Below are 14,838 nucleotides of genomic sequence, written 5' to 3'. Positions count from 1 at the left end.
ATTGATGTTGAGATGAATTTTTTATTTTAGGCTTAATTCCTCCTTGGTCCTTATGTTTGTGTAAAAATCTCAGTTCGATCCTCAAGTTTTGAACTGTCTCAATTGGGTCATAATTTTTGAACTGTCGACAACGACAACATTTTTTATTTTGAGAGGAAGAATATGTGTGAATCGAGGGGTTTAAGGGTTTGAAGGTGGAGGAATGCGTGAAGTGTGATAAGTGATTGGAAGGAAAAAGAAAGACCACAGGTACGTGGATTTAATGATTTTAAAACATAAAAAAAAATTACACCTCAATTCAAAGTTAATGTCGTCTCAATACACTTAATGGTTGGGGGTTGTAAAATTTGCATTTCATAAGGACTTGAAGAAAAACATGAGGATCGAACTGAGATTTTCACACAAACATAAGGACCAAGGGAGGAATTGAGCCTAAAATAAAAAAATCATTTCAACATCAATTAACGTCGTTTGAGACAATTTAACAGTTAGGGTAAAATGTGTACATTTCTACAAAAATGATGACCCAATTGAGATAATTCAAAACTTAAGGACCAAAATAAGAGCAATGAAGATATTGGAAAAAAAATATAAAAGGGTGATGTTGGTGACGTTTCATTGAGTTTAAAAAAGATGGATAAACAAAAGAGTATAAAGGTTTGTCTTAAGTACAGTTGGTGTCATGTGTCATGCATGCTTAGTTAGGAGTGAAAGGTGAAGAGACTAGACCTTGGTTTGGTGGTTCAAGAGATTAATTAAGTAATAAGTAGGTTTCTGCTGAATTTTACTGCCAAATCTGCCCACTGCCTCTAAACTTCTGAACTCTGTACTCTCTCTATTCATGTTTAATATTGCCCTCACAACACAACCCCCTAATCTTACTCTATTCCACTAGCCTTTTCTCTCTCACTACATCACTCTACTTATTTCTGCATTTCCTACAAATAATTCCAACTTTTCGCCACCTACCCTTCATCTTTTTCTTCAATCTCTTTTCTTCTTCTGCATTTCCACATTAAATGCAACATACATTTTCTCAATCTAAACAAAAATTTCATTTCACTTTTTTTAGCTTCTTTTTCACAAACACAATCATTACCTAAACATATATACTATACCTTAATATTTATATCAATTCAAATTACAATGTACCTCAATTATTCAAAGGATGGGATTTTTCCCGGATCCATTTTATTTAAAAGAAACATGTATGGTTAGGATTCAGTCTTTGAATAGTCAAAGTATGTCCATATCTTTGAATTATGACCTTTATTATGTCGAATTTACATCTCATAAAAAATTGGTTTTTAAAAGCAGAAATTGAAATAAAATTAAAATTATTTTTAAAACTTTTTTTAAAAAATAAACTATTGAAATAAATAAGGAAACAGTAGGTAAATAGTTAATAGATAATTTCAATGTTAATAAGTTTTTTAGTTTTCGAAGATTTAACCATTATTGATATTAATAATTAATATTATCAATTAAAACTTAATTTAAATATAATTTAATGAATAAGTTTACTGTTAACCATTATTGATATTAAAGTTATTTGAAAAACAGAAAGTGAGGTGAAAAGTAAGAATTGAGATATATTTAGTAATGTAAAAAAGAAAAAAATTCCAAAGAAAGGGTGGGTTTTTACTATAGTTATTGCATTTTTATAGAAAAATGTTTCCAGGTTTTGCTCTCCTCATCCCTTGGCTGCTTTAGTAATGTCGTATGATGAAGAGGCATCAAGAATGACTTCTAACTCAATGGAAAGTTGGGAACAGCCCAAATGTTGACAAAACATGCAAGTACAATTTCAACTTGACTACCTATTGCCACCAGTTATCAGTTATCACCGCGAGTACTAACAGTCAGATTCCAAATAATAGTAAAAGGAATAAACAAGTGGAGCTATATACCAATAACACATTTCTTCAACATTAAGCCTTGTGCCATTTCAATTATCAACTTTTTCTCTTCCAAACAATACTGTTGATATCGACATGTCTTCCGTTTTCATTTCCTTCTTGCAGTTTCCAGTCGGAGGAGATAAGGAAAAGACGCAGTTTTATGATTGAATAAGTAACCAAAAAGTTAAACCAGTCTGCATCTATGGCTTTAACATTGTTTTATATTAAGAAAATACTTCTTCTGCAATTAAAGCCAGACAACTTTCATATCCTCCTTTCATTTTTGAAAAAACAATTGTTCTTTCCCTCTCAATATGTTTGAAAAGTTGTTTACAAAAATATCTTCTACTTTTAAGATAATCATGAAACAAATATAAAAGGGAGAAAAGTTTGGAATAAATTACATGATGAAATGAACAAAACTGGGTAGAATATTGTTTTTTTATTATTTTTTTTTATAAAAAGACTAACTGTTCTGGTGGATTTGAATATATAGAATCATCTTAATGATATCTGATTGTAAGGGGCGAATAAAGTTCTCAACTTCCCTGTTAGGAACACATTTAATAATCTTGCACATAGAAAGCACTTGACCCTTGCCATATACAATGGATGATGACACGGTTGTCTTTTTTGGGATGAGGGAATCCCACAGGGCTTACATGAGCATGGATGGCGACGGTTCTGATCGGATCTTTCGCAGATCAATGGATCAAGTTAGGAGTTAACAACCATCAATTTCACCAAATTTCAAATAGCTAGATCTTATATATATACATATAGCAACAAAATTATGCATACATATACAATTTACGCAAATTCTTTCCCTATATATTTCATTCCGTTAGACTATCTATTTCACTCACATTTTACTTTATTGTTTTCTTTTATTTTGTATAAAAGATGCAAGAAGAGCTGGTTTGGGGGCTTTGATGTGAAATTGAAATCACTTACATGACAAGATTCTAACTCAATTAGCTAACATAAGTCAAAAGAAATAGAAATATAGGAAAGGACAAAGGTGGTAAGTAGCAAGAGGAAAGTCTGCTCGCTGAGATGTTTTTTTTACTGACTTAAATGCGTATCAGTCTGTGTAAGGCCAGCGAGAGGGAGTTGTCAAATCACCAAAAGTAAACTTGTTTATCTCTTTTTCATAAATAATAGTAATAACAATAATGATGTTATTATTATTATTATTATAATTATGGAGTTTCTCTAGTTTCACTGGCTGTAGCTTGAATCACGCTTTGAGTGAGGAGCCCTAAGGAAGCGGAAGAGGAAGAGAAAGTGAGAAATAAGTGTTAGGGCTCACTGGGTGGTGGAGTAGTGGGGTTTCATTCTCCTTTGTTCGGAAATTTAGGAAAATTGATTTTAAAATCAAAGTGTTTTTTTGAGAACGCACCACAAGACAAGACCCTCTTTAACTATTGAAAACAACAGGTGAGTGTGTGAAAGCTATATCACTCCATGCACACGTCCCTTTCTGGCTCCTCTCCCCCACATCTGCCGCTTCTCTCTCTCTCTCTCTCTCTCTCTCTCTCTCTCTCTCACACACACACATACACATCGAAATGCCAACCACATATGTTCCCATGTTAATTATATAATAACTTCACCATGTTCATGTACAAACAAACTAAGCCCTCTTCCCTGTACACAGATCATGATGATGATGAATGTGTTAATGTCACATGAATGCATACATGATACATGCATGAATGCATGCATGGATAGCATCCATGGGAAGCTCTTGTGTGCTCTATAAACAAGAGCAATAAACAGAGAAAGAGAAGGGGTGAATTCTGTGCCTTTCCCTCTCGTAGTATATATCTATCAACCAGACCAGACCAAATAGATCAGCCTCTTTCCCTCTCACTCTTTCTCTGTCTCTCTGCACCTTTCTTTCACAACTCATAATCAAAAAAAGCATATCCAAGGTGTGGTGGTTAAGCTGTCCATCTATCAATCAATCAATCAAGAGACCAATCATCAACCGAATATAAGAGAACGAAAAAAGGGGGCTACCCAAAATGTCATCCTCTTCCACCACAATATCACTGGACCACCTCCCTCCTTCCGAACAGCTTTGTTATGTTCACTGCAATATTTGTGACACCGTCCTTGCTGTATGAACACATTTTACATTTTCTTACCCCCAAACCTCTTTCCCCCACTTTTCCGACACTAGGGTTTTTCTTCACCTAATGCCAACCTCACTCCCAACACGCTACTCCTCTTTAATTTTTTCTTTCTCTCTCACCAAATTATCTATCACTTTTTTCATTCATGTTTCTCCCCTTCCATGTTTCAGGTAAGTGTTCCCTGCACAAGCTTGTTCAAGACAGTTACTGTCCGATGCGGCCATTGCACTAACCTTCTGCCAGTGAACATGCGCGGCCTGCTTGTGCCATCTCCTACTCAATTTCATTTGGGTCACTCTTTCTTCTCCCCATCCCATAACCTTTTGGTACTGATTATGTCTATCTATACATCACCATACTTCTCTTTTATTCTCAATTTACTACTCGTCTTTTTAATAAATTAATGTATCAGTGTTAGTACACCGTTACCCTCTTCTTATTTATGGACTATGAGTTAAAGAGGTGTTGGGTTCATTCTCAGTACAATTTATTTCTGGCTTGGTGGATGACATATTCCATTTTTGCAGGAGGAGATACCAAACCCATCTCCAAATTTTCTTATGAACCAAGCAAATTTAAGTGCTTCAAATGAGTTCTCTATGCCTGCCAGGACTGCAGCTGATGAGCTTCCACGGCCACCGATCATAAACAGACGTGAGATAAATATACTCTTCTATTTTTATTTTTATTTTTACATTTATATGTCTGAAAAATAACTCGGATTTCTCTCGTTCAAAATTAAGGTTCCCTTTAGTATTCACCCATGATCTCTTATTCACCTCAATAATGAAGTTATCTTTTAGATGAAAGCAGCATTCGCGTAGTAAAATACACTGTTGGTTTTCAAAGGAAAATAAATCATGTCGTTGCTTTTATGGTCAATATTGACAGGACCAGTTCCTTTGGTAGAAGAAAAAGGGTCTTTTAAAGGTTTCATCGCGACAGTACCTAAAACCCTTCCTTGTTTCCAACCGCACATTCCCTAAAAACTTATCAATGATCCTAATAACTAAATAATGACAAGGTCTATATAGACATCACGTCCCTAATTAAGCCTAGAAAAGATTTTTAATATATGGGAAGACTAATTAATGTAAAAGAACTGCAAGTATTACCTACTAGTATTTCTGATTCTAGGGCACAGTCTGTGAGGCGGTGTTTCACTTTCACTTTTATCAATAATATTTTAGTTTCCCTTCTATTAGTTTTTTTTGTTATAAGCACCGACAGAGATGAAGAAAAACATAGGTTACTTTGGAGTTCATAAGTGGCACGAAGGAAAATAGTTGGTAGAAAGAGAAAAACATGTAGGGGCTGCTTGTTCTCCCCCGGAATTATAGTTGCTTAAAACCCTTAACACTGAGTATCATCAGAATCGGAAGCATGGATGTGTTGTATACAGACAGAGGCAGTGATGCCCCTTGCCACGGAAAATAGGGAATTTAAATAGCTAGATAAAATGAATATTGCATCTGCAAAGTCAAAGGAAATGATTTTGATATATGACTGTGTGCCATTGTCCAGCTCCTGAGAAGAGACAGAGAGTCCCCTCCGCGTACAATCGCTTTATCAAGTGAGTATTCATTTTAAAGCATTCGCTATTTTTATTATTCTTCTTATTACTATTTTTATTTAAATTTTAAACAACTTCATATTTATTTATTAAAATTGTACTTTGTTCTTATGAAAGGCTTTTAAAGTTGAAGCAAATTTGAATGGTCCATGTATATTTCTGCAGGGACGAGATCCAACGCATCAAGTCTGTCAATCCCGATATAACTCACAGGGAAGCCTTCAGTGCAGCTGCCAAGAATGTATCATCCTTTTTCCTCTCTTACATAAATAAATAAACAAATACAACAATGGGGGTTCTTACGTACTAGGGTTTCAATAAATTAAACAGTTAATCGCATATATGTTTTCTTTCCAAATGTTGCATGTTTTATCTAGTTTTTTACAAGCAACGTTTTATCATCGTTTATCTAAATATCTAATATATACCATTAATTATTCATAGATTTGTTGACATCTTTGACAAGAAAATAATACATGTCTTTACACCAGAACACATGTTTTCAAATACTTTTTTCAAGTACTTGGTAGTATTTCCTCCCCCTAGTTCTACAATCCAATAAATTAATGAAAAGGTTTTCTGGCTCACTTTGAACTTCTTCTGATGTATGACGTGCTTTGTGTGTCAGTGGGCCCACTTCCCACACATCCACTTTGGTCTCATGCCTGATCAGACTGTGAAGAAGACAAATGTGTGCCAGCAGGTAAATTATCATGCACCCTCTTCTTGCAAAATGTTGCAGACAAAATAATGCATAACCCTGACCTTGATTTCTGAGTGTGTGGGTGTGTTTTTCTCTTTTGTCCAGGAAGGAGAAGAGGTTCTCATGAAAGATGGGTTTTATGCTTCAGCTAATGTTGGTGTCTCACCCTACTAATTCACCAGTCTGTTTTCTCTTCAAGAAATGCAAGAACAAAAGTTTTCCGAGTTCACCAACCTTTCAACCTCAGCAACTCTGATTCCTTAACTTTAATATGCATCTATTAGTGGCTTAAGAGTGATTATGTTGATATAACTAAGAACTACTACTACTACACTTTGACTAGCTCTTGGGATTATCCATGCATGTAGTTCTCTTTTCATTAGACCTTAATTATTAACTTTCATGTTCTTCAATTTCCCCAGTACCACTGCAGCTGATTGCTTATCTCTAATCAATAATTAATTAGCCAAACTTTCTACCAACAAACTATGCTCCCTTGTTTATTTTCTCACGCCTACACTTTTATATTTGTTTCCTGTACGTCAACTTGTTAATTCATAAATTCTAAAGTCACTCAAAAAAGAAAAAAAAAATACTCTGATACATTTTTATACTTATTTATTTGACATAGTATTTTTCACTTTCCTATTACAAAAAGCAAGCAGGTCAAACGAGTGTAACTCTGTAATCCTACTATTATTCCTAAAAACAAAGGAAAAAATAAAGATTACAACAAAAATAAAGATTACAACAAAAATAAAGAGATTATATAGAGAGAGAGATGAAACTGAGTTAATTGAGTGTATGTATATACGAGTATAATAGCTCGTGTTATCTTCAGATTCTTAGATATGTTCTAAATCTAGTTAAAATTTGGATGGAAGTTATAAGCTATGCCGTTTGTCTTTTTATGTTCATATATAGAACATTTCCGATGAAGTGTGTCACTTGGATCATTACGTTGAAAATAAAGATTAGATTAACCTGTAAGTTGATTATCACGGAGACACAGAAGCAGCACGTGGAAGAAAGTTAATTGAAGACACAAGTTGAACGAGGTCAAACGTAACGTACATTTGGGTTATGCTTTTGTTGTCATTGTATGCTTTGCTATTACTGAGATAAGCAAAAAAGTTTAGTATCTTTTAAAAAATTAATTCTAACTTAGTTAAATGCAACATAAGACATTGCATGTTTAATAAAACACAAAATTAGTCTTCTAAAATTTGATAGTAGGTTTGTTGTATTCGTAAGATTGAATTAACTACCAAATTCAGTCATTTAAAACAAACAACGTGAAAAGATTTTGAAGAACAATTTTTTGTAATATCATCGATTTATTTTAATCAGCAAAAAGCGAAATTATCTATTAAAAGGAGTACGTGAAGTACTAAAAGGATATTTCAAGAATGTATAATGCATTATATGTTTACAAAAAGACCATTTTTATTAGAAAAATAAAATTATTTAAATCATTCCAGCATAGCACATACCTAGATAATTAAAATTGTTTGATGTTGATTGATCAGAGCATATTTTGGTCCAATCTACTCATAATATGTTCCTGTGAGTCAGTGGCCAATGTAGCCTCATGCCCAGCTGGCCAAGGTTCCATTCAGAATGGTTTTTAAATATAAATTTTCAAAATGACTTTTAATTTCATATATTTTTTACTCTTTGTAAATTTTTAATTTTTATTTGTAAAATATTTAGTTTACAAACTTCTTATTCTAAAATCATTCTCAAGATAGTAAAGTCATAATAATAATAAATATAATAATAATTTAAGACACTATACTAATGAGAATGATAAGAAAAATCATTAAAAAAAGGTATAAAAGCTTATATTTTTTAAAATTAAAAATTAAATTTACATTTTAATTATTTTATTTTGAAAATTCTTATAAAATATTTTATAATTAAGTGAAAACGTATTTCAGTTTCATTTTAAAAGAAACTAAAAACTGTTCATAATTATGATTATTATATTGTTGATCATAATTATATGAAGTTATTTCTTATTTTCAAGAAGTTCATCCTTGTGCATAATTATTGTGATAATTATAAGATATTTTGTAAATTAAAATAAGGTTATAAAATGATAATAAAGAGAAATTTCCTATATTATTAATTATATTACACACACACACATATATATATATATATATATATATATATATATATATAATTTTATTATAATTACTATTAGCATGACTGTAATTGTATAGGACATTACAATTAAAAACCTTTATAAAATAAAATATATATTAATTATTGTAATGAGTTAAATAAATTAGTTAAATTATTTATTTAATATACAGAATCATATATTAAATTATGTTGTAATGTGATTGATAATAAGATGCGTGTTACAATTATTTTTGGATGGTATTTTTTTTTATATATGATGTAATGAAAATTTGTGATTTTATTAGATAAATAATACTAAGCTTTTTAATGATGAAACAATATTTAATAAATAACGTGTTATATAAATTAAATGTGTAAGTGAATATTGTAAATATATATTATTTTTTTAATAAATATTATCAATTAGTTTTTCGGCATTGGAATATATTGAGTTTTAATTTTGAAATGAATATTAAAAATATAAATATTATTCATTAAGTAAAAAGAACTCATATATTGAAATTAGAGAACGAGTAAGCAATAAGTACACAATAGACATACAAATTCATGAATTTATTATTAATAAAAGCATATTAGTTATTTAAAATTTATCCAATAAATAATTGAAAAAAAGTAAAACTTCTCACAATTTCAGTTTTTTAAGTAATTTGGACCTTTTTTTTTTTTTTTATGAAAGTAGTAAAATAAACTGAATTATAATCATTGATAATAGAAAATAATTTTATTTAAATAAAAATAATAAATAATAGGAATATTTTAGTAAAATAAAAATTGTAACAATATGAAATTAGAAATTAATCTTATTCAATTCAATCAAATAAACATACATAACACAATTCAAAAATATTCTTTAACCTTTTTTATTTTAGAACAATTCAAACTTAATTATATTAAAACAAGATTCATCTATCATAATTAATATTAGTAATTATGATAATATAAATATAAGACCATCAATTCCATAAATACAATTACTATTTTCGAATAATACTGATTTACTAGTTACTTATACTCACTATTATTTTTATAAAGATAAAGACATTTTTACTATTCTGAGTGATGGAAAGGCTTTTATAAATGAATTTCTTTCCCAATTAACAAGTGATTGAATTCTAAGTATTACAAATATTCAACCATCACTCTAGATCTACAGTCAAATTTGGTAAGATCCAAAATATTTTACAGAAAGTAAATGAATATGTGAAAAAATAAAACGACTATTGGAATATATAAATGAGAAAAGGTGAAAAAAAACAGATAATGAGAGAGGAAGAGCAGGTACCTGATTTATAATCAGTTATAATAATTTATGATTGTTTTACTCTTTACTATTATAATAATAATAATAATAAGTACTTGAAAAGTTAATAATAATTAAAATGGTCTGTTGTTTCATTAATTTTTAAATTAAACAAATTTTTTATTTTATTTCTTTTTTATTTTTTTTTATTTTTGTCTTTCTTTCTTGTTTTCCATATATAAGAGAAACATAAGTCATATATAAGTACATGTTGTCATAAATGCAAAATAAGGAATTTTTCTTGAAAATCATATAATGATAAAAAGAAATAACGCGGAAGCATGTCATAAGTAAAAATAAAAATAAAATTATATCATAAACTTAACATGGTTTAATTTTGTAGACCTTATCTTTACACCATGCTTAATAAAACTATTATATCTAATATGTAATCTTTTTTGAAAAATTATAAAATTTTCCATACAATTTGTTTAATAACAATTGTAAATATTTTCATGAAACATAATTACTAAAGTCTTTATACAACCAAGAAATATATAAAGTTGCGATGACAAATATCAAACCAATTTTTTATTTATACGGTGCCACTTCCTTCTTTACACGAACTTTTATAAATACGTGATCACCAACAAGTTTTAACATAAATAACATTCAAAAGTATCAATAAACTCTTCTAATTAATATATATTTCTATAGGCTATATTAGTTTTTAAACTTAATTTCAAAAATTATATATATATATATATAGATAGATAGATAGAAATATATCTTTTCAAGTAGAGAATTAAAACATGGTTTTTATTGCCTTATAATAACTTTTTTTTATAATATATTGGTTTTTTGTTATAATAATAATGAATAAATACTAAAAATAAAAAATTATTAATGATAAATAATATTGATATTAATAATAAAATAAACAACAATAAATTTTTTATTATTTATACATTTATCATCCCTTTCTCTTATGTTTTTTATTTTTTATTTTTCCTTTCTATAAAAGAAAACGTGAAAAAAATATAATATTTTCAAGTTGAAGCTAGAGTTAGCTTGAAACACGCGTTTTTTCTTTTTGAAAAATAATTAAAATTTAAAATTATTTTTTAATGTGACTTTTATTGGAAGTCATATTTTAAAATGAGACTTATTATAAATCATATTTAAGACGGTTTATTTATAGTTATAACCTTATTAAATAATATTTATTTAAAAAATTGTCAAAAAGGTCTAAAAGTCTTTATTGTTATATTATCAAAATTGTTTTTTCAAGTTCAAAAGATCAATGTCAGTCTACAGCTGACAATCAAATCAACCAAGTCACCTACTTCAGCTAATTTGTATTTTTCTTCTTCCTTTCATTGTCTAGTTTTTATTGCTAGAAAACATTTTGAAGAAGTAAAGCAAAATATTTTTTTAAGAAATAAGTGAAAATTAAGATTATTGGAATAAAGTGAAAAGTTTAATGTATAAGGTTTAGTTTGAAGAAAAGAATGATAAGTATTAATTAAATATATTATAATCCATTTTTTAATTTTTTTTCCTTTTTTTTAACAATCCAGAAGGAAAAAAAAAGAACTAGTTTTGGAAGTCATACAATAAATTTCTGATTCACAGCAAAAAAAAAATAATAATAATTATGTGAATATTACCAATAATAAATTCAAAACCTATTTACTTTTAAAAGCGAAAAATTGTTTACACTATTTTAAGCACGATTCATTATAGCATTTGGATTGTTTATACTGTTTGACAAATTTTTGCTTCAATGTTAACTGAGAAACGCGTTTGAACAGCAAATAAAGTTAAAAAAAATTTGGTAAAAATGACTAAAACCAGAATTTTCTAAAGTTGAAAGACTAAATTGTACATTAGTTTGAAAGAGGGACTAAAACCAAAATCGCCCCAAAATATAGGGACTAAAAACATATTTAACCCTATTTTAAAAATGATAATATTAAAAACAATAAATTTGACTATTTTAATATTAAAATATATTAATATAAAGTGTTTTTTTTATAGAGTTTTATTATTTTAAAATAAATTGTTTTTGAATAATCGCTGAAGTGTGAAAATTTGGAATAAATTTTGAATAATTGATATGTTTGTTCTCGTTCCATTTAATAATTATTAATCAAAGTTTTAAGACTAATTGATTCTAGATAATTAAAATTTGAATACGAAGATCATGACGTGAGATTGAAGATGAAAAACACGAAGTTGTATCTTGATCTAGAGAAATACATCATGATCTTCCTTTAGTGTTATTGAAATAAAAGTTACTTTATTTTCATAATTAATTTTTATTTTACTTCCTCTTATAATAGCTTTTACAAATATTATATTTTTAAAAAATTAAAATTTTATTCAAAATTACTTCATTTTATTTAAAAACAAATTTATTTTATTTTCATAATTAATTTTGACTTTTTTTACTCTTATAAAATTTTAAGAAATATTTAGATTATTAATAAATATTATTTTATATCACTTTTATCACTAAAGATATTTTTGGTAATCTTTATTTTCTATCAATTAAAACAATTTTTTTATTTATCATATATATACAAACTTTCACAAACTTTATTTCAAAATCAATTTAAATTATCTCCTAATTCCTTAAAAATACACTCAAATTACTCTCAAATCTATATTTTGTGTTTCTTAAATCTATCAATCAAAGTAAACACACCCTTAGTGTTCATTTGTGTTTTTTTTTTCTTTTTTGTTATTATTGGTGTGAGCATAAGTGAGAAGTGTTGAAGAATGATGAGAGTGATGGTACAAGATATTTTTTCTTATCATCTAGTGATTTTCTTTAATTGTTTTAGATATATATTATTATTATGTTTATTTTTTTATAATTGTATTAAAATCATTAATACAATTATTTGTAATAAAAAATATTTTTATTTAATATTATTAATTATTTTAATAAATAAATATTTGAATTAATGTTAGACTAATTAAAATAAATAAGATTGGTATTGATGTAGTTGACATTAATATTATTTATTTTTAATTTTTAATATTTATTTAAATTACTGCTAATTAAGTTGAGGTTAACTTATATATTAATAATTTATATACTTTTTTAACAATAATATAAAATGTAGATTATTTATAATTTAAAGCTTATAAATATCTCTACTCACAGTTTTTCTGTCATTTTATATATAAATTATTATATTTATTTTATTCATCCACCATATTTTATCGATTGATACTAATCTTTTTCAGTTATAATGATTTCTTTGATTAACGTGAATATGGTTTTGAAAGTGCGAATATATTAAATCCTGATTTATATTAGAAGTTGTAAATGTTGGTAAAGTTTGGATCGATGAGCTTAAATACTGTTATGTTTGTAATTTAGTGAATAAAGATGGTGATGTTTTAAAATTTTGCAGTGAAGACTGTGGTTGTACATGAAGAACTGTTTCCGTTATTTGTTTCTTAGAAAAAGGTCCAAAAGTTGGTACAGAAGAATCTGTTTGCACGAGGTGCCGGTTCTATAGCTGCCAGATAAAACAATGATCAAAAGCAAAGGATGTCAAAGAGCTCATAAAGAACAGAAAAGCAACTGTTTCATCTGTTACATTTTGTAGCAATATAATTGATGTTAGTGAATGGTATACTATGCATTGGATTCTACGTAGTATAAGCAAAAGACTCGGCAAGAGAATAATTACATATACCACAGATGAAGAAAAGGCATATTACATATTGCATATTGCATATTGCATTTTGCATTTTGCATTTTGCATATGCATAGCCCCACATTCCACGAATCACTGTTTTTCACTTTTTCTCACCCAAAAGCCTCTCATATTTTCCTAACAAAGCAAAATTCCAAACTTTAGCTCCAACATCTTAACACGCTCAACTCTCATCCCTTTGCGCATGCATCCATCTCAACCTTTTTTTTTCACCCTGCATTGTAATTATATCAAAAGAAGAGATCGCATTATATCAATATATTGTCTTATTATTAAATATGACTGATTATTAAAAATGAAAAAAAAAAATATTGATAAAAATATATTAAATTAAAATTTGGTTTATAGAAATTAGCAAGATAAAAATATGTTGAATTGAATCAGGCCACATATTTAAAAACAAGGAGAATTATGTAAATTTATTGTCTTTCTTTACAAATATCTTCGTATCTTTTTCATCTTCCCCTCCAAATCGCCCTTACAAATCTGCTTTGATCGTTGGAAACAAACACAATGACACAGGCTAAATCAATTTTAAGGGAGGGTAGAGTTTTCAAATTAATCCATGTCTTTAAACTTGATCTTAAAACATATGCCTTGAGCCAAAAAAAATTGACTGACCAAAAGTATTTTTTATTAAAAAATTTACAAAATCAAATATACATAAATTTTAAGTCTATAAATTTTCTTTTAACAAGTTTTTTTTAACATATTGATTATTTTATTCTTATAAATTTTTCAAGTTTTTTTATTAAGTTAACATCATCTAAAACTTAATTATATAACATTTCTGGATCAAATTATTTAATTATATTATTGTTTCTTATTTTTTTAATTTTATAAAATTACATGTATTTTTATTTAATTTTGATATACGAAAAATGCTTATGTTATATTAGTATTCTTTTATAAAAAATAATAACTTATTTGATATTTTTTATGAATAATTCTTTTGAAAAAAAAACTACTTTTTAAATTGATATATTTATTATATTTTAAATGAAATAAGTTAAAAGCTTATTTATATATAATCTTTTTTAAATATTCTATTAAAATAAATTTATAAAAACTTAAAAAACAAGAAAAATTAAAAAAGAATATATGCTTTTAGAATTGTATCCAAATATAAGTAATTTGTGAATTTATAAAAAATATTTATTTTGAACTTTTTTTTTCAAAATTACTTTATTTTTAAGTTTAAACAAATTTAACATATATTATAGTTTTAAATTTTCAAAATAATGAAATTATATATCATAACTATCATTACAATTAAAAAATTATTTTGAATAAATTTTATAAAACCAATATTTATATTTAAAGAAAAAAAATATTGGAAAAATATCATGCAAAACTTGAAAACTATTTGATAGATATTGCAAAAAAGAAATG

At 27.3% G+C, this 14,838-nt stretch overlaps 1 protein-coding gene across 1 annotated transcript; it reads left to right on the top strand.

Moving 5' to 3' along the window:
• The first annotated feature begins 3,679 nt into the window (after positions 1–3,679).
• On the top strand, positions 3,680–6,804 carry LOC106766825 (axial regulator YABBY 1-like). Its single transcript, XM_014651588.2, has 7 exons — positions 3,680–4,027; positions 4,213–4,368; positions 4,570–4,696; positions 5,567–5,615; positions 5,781–5,856; positions 6,244–6,318; positions 6,424–6,804. Exons 1-7 carry the CDS (start codon positions 3,932–3,934, stop codon positions 6,490–6,492), a joined length of 648 nt encoding a protein of 215 aa, XP_014507074.1. The 5' UTR covers positions 3,680–3,931; the 3' UTR covers positions 6,493–6,804.
• The last annotated feature ends 8,034 nt before the right edge of the window (positions 6,805–14,838 follow it).

This window comes from Vigna radiata, chromosome 7, assembly GCF_000741045.1.
Source record: "Vigna radiata var. radiata cultivar VC1973A chromosome 7, Vradiata_ver6, whole genome shotgun sequence".
In the NCBI taxonomy this organism is placed as follows: domain Eukaryota; kingdom Viridiplantae; phylum Streptophyta; class Magnoliopsida; order Fabales; family Fabaceae; genus Vigna; species Vigna radiata.
Note: the sequence above shows the minus strand (reverse complement) of the source record. Positions and strands in the feature narration are given on the sequence as shown.